The following is a 1,832-nucleotide window of genomic DNA, read 5'->3' as shown; positions in this document are numbered from 1 at the left end:
ATTTTTCCATTTTTTTTAACCCGAAAACTATACATCTTCTAAAACATAATAGCTGTTTTTTTAAAAAGATAATTTAACTCTGTATAAACCGAATGAATACAGTGTAACCTCTGATTGGTGCAGAGGGTTGTTCGTTCGGATTAAAGAAAGAATTAAGAAAAATGGTGTGAAAAAAATCAATAATACGAATGTACATTATTATTGTTATTATTATCATTATTATATGGGCGAAGGACCATGGAGGTCTAAGTCCTCACGCGATGTATTAGGATATTACATCACGCGTTTCTTGACGTGGTTTTTTCATAGGGTGGGTTCGTCACTCCCACGCCTATTTTTTGTGAGTGCCACCCATTGGCTAACGGGGCTCACAAATGCCCAGGGGGAGATTGTGAGTGAATTTTGCATTATTTTATGCTTGAAAAAGCCCAGGTGGGACCGGGACTCGATCCGACAACTTTTAGGGTTAGTAGATTGGAGCATTGCCACGCTGATACCGCAGTCCTCTCCATAATGAATGTACATTATTACATTAACAATTTTTAATTTATTTAGATTTTTACATTTTTTTTTTAATTTGATATTTTAACATCGCTTGTCATTAGCTGAATGTTAAGCGGCTACACGGCTTTGTTTTCTTTTACATCCCCAGTAATGCTAAGTGGTGATTTAATTTGTTAAAATTATGAGATTAATGATTTATAAATGTTAAATATAAATTAAAATTCAAAAATACTCTTTGTGTAGATTTATTTAAAACGTGATAAAGAAAATTTGTTCAAAGTTCATCAATAAAATTTGTATTATACATATTTATACTATTAATTAAATAAGTTTTACAGAATCAAATGAATTATAAAATAGATACCATGTATTTATAATTTTAAGAAATATGAAAGTATGAACACTTAGATCACGAAGTTAAAATTGTCCTTTACAAATGTGCAATTTTATTTTAAAACTAAAATGCTATTGCCTGCTGAGTTTTGTCAAAAAAAGATTTCTTTTATCACGCCAGTTCGAAGTACCAAGATTACACTATATACATTATATTAGCAATGATGTTGCAAATTAATCAATGTTTATTTCAAAATATTCTGTGTAAGTTCTCATGGAAACTCATTGTACTTTTCTCTATGTAATACTACGTGTGTTTGCTAATATTCAGTCACTGATTCATTGATCACTACAACTCAATGAAGATTTATAAATTGCCAAAGAATTTTAAAATATTAATAGTGATTCTTATGCTGTATATGCACAATATGGCCGGAGCTCTCAACTAGTTACTGTTATAAAAACGTTGAAAGGTTTTTATAACTTCCCATATAAATATGAATCATTGTAAAAGTTTTAAGAAAAACATATCGCCTTAATCGTCAAATTAAATAAGTAAATCAGAATCATCTAGAACACTGGATAGTTTATAGGTTGACGAGAGATAAATTATTCGATATTTTGTAGAATAACAAATAGGTTTATCCATCTTAAATTATGGAATTGAATGATGTAAGGTGTCCTTGTCTCCGTATATACATACCTTATTTATTCAGGTTTTAGCAGCACCTCTTTTTATTCTCACACATCCTTCTCTCACTTTACATTAATAAAATATTATTCACAGTACACGCTGTGATGATGTCAATATTTGAAACATGTAAAAAAAAAAAAATCGATTCTAGAGGCACCTACATTTGAGTATCTATTTCCACAAGAGAGAGTACGCAAGACAGATATGGCAAAGTTAAATGGTAATTTATTTTATCAATCCAATATCTTTTATAGAGCCTGAGCCAAATTGACCTTTTTTTTTATTTATTTAATGTAATTTA

General features: G+C 29.7%; 1 protein-coding gene across 1 annotated transcript in view; it reads left to right on the top strand.

Moving 5' to 3' along the window:
- Positions 1–1,718: 1,718 nt before the first annotated feature.
- LOC136796938 (odorant receptor 4-like) overlaps positions 1,719–1,832 on the top strand; it is a 29,206-nt gene continuing 29,092 nt past the window's right edge. Inside the window, exon 1 of the mRNA XM_067052135.1 lies at positions 1,719–1,751. Within this exon, the coding sequence (XP_066908236.1) occupies positions 1,736–1,751 (16 nt within the window). The 5' untranslated portion in view covers positions 1,719–1,735. The remainder of the gene's footprint in view (positions 1,752–1,832) is intronic.

This window comes from Halyomorpha halys, unplaced genomic scaffold (assembly GCF_000696795.3).
Source record: "Halyomorpha halys isolate HHAL.00 unplaced genomic scaffold, Hhal_1.1 Scaffold964.1, whole genome shotgun sequence".
Taxonomy (NCBI): Eukaryota; Metazoa; Arthropoda; class Insecta; order Hemiptera; family Pentatomidae; genus Halyomorpha; species Halyomorpha halys.
The sequence above is the reverse complement of the archived record's forward strand: the minus strand, read 5'-3'. Positions and strand labels throughout refer to the sequence as shown.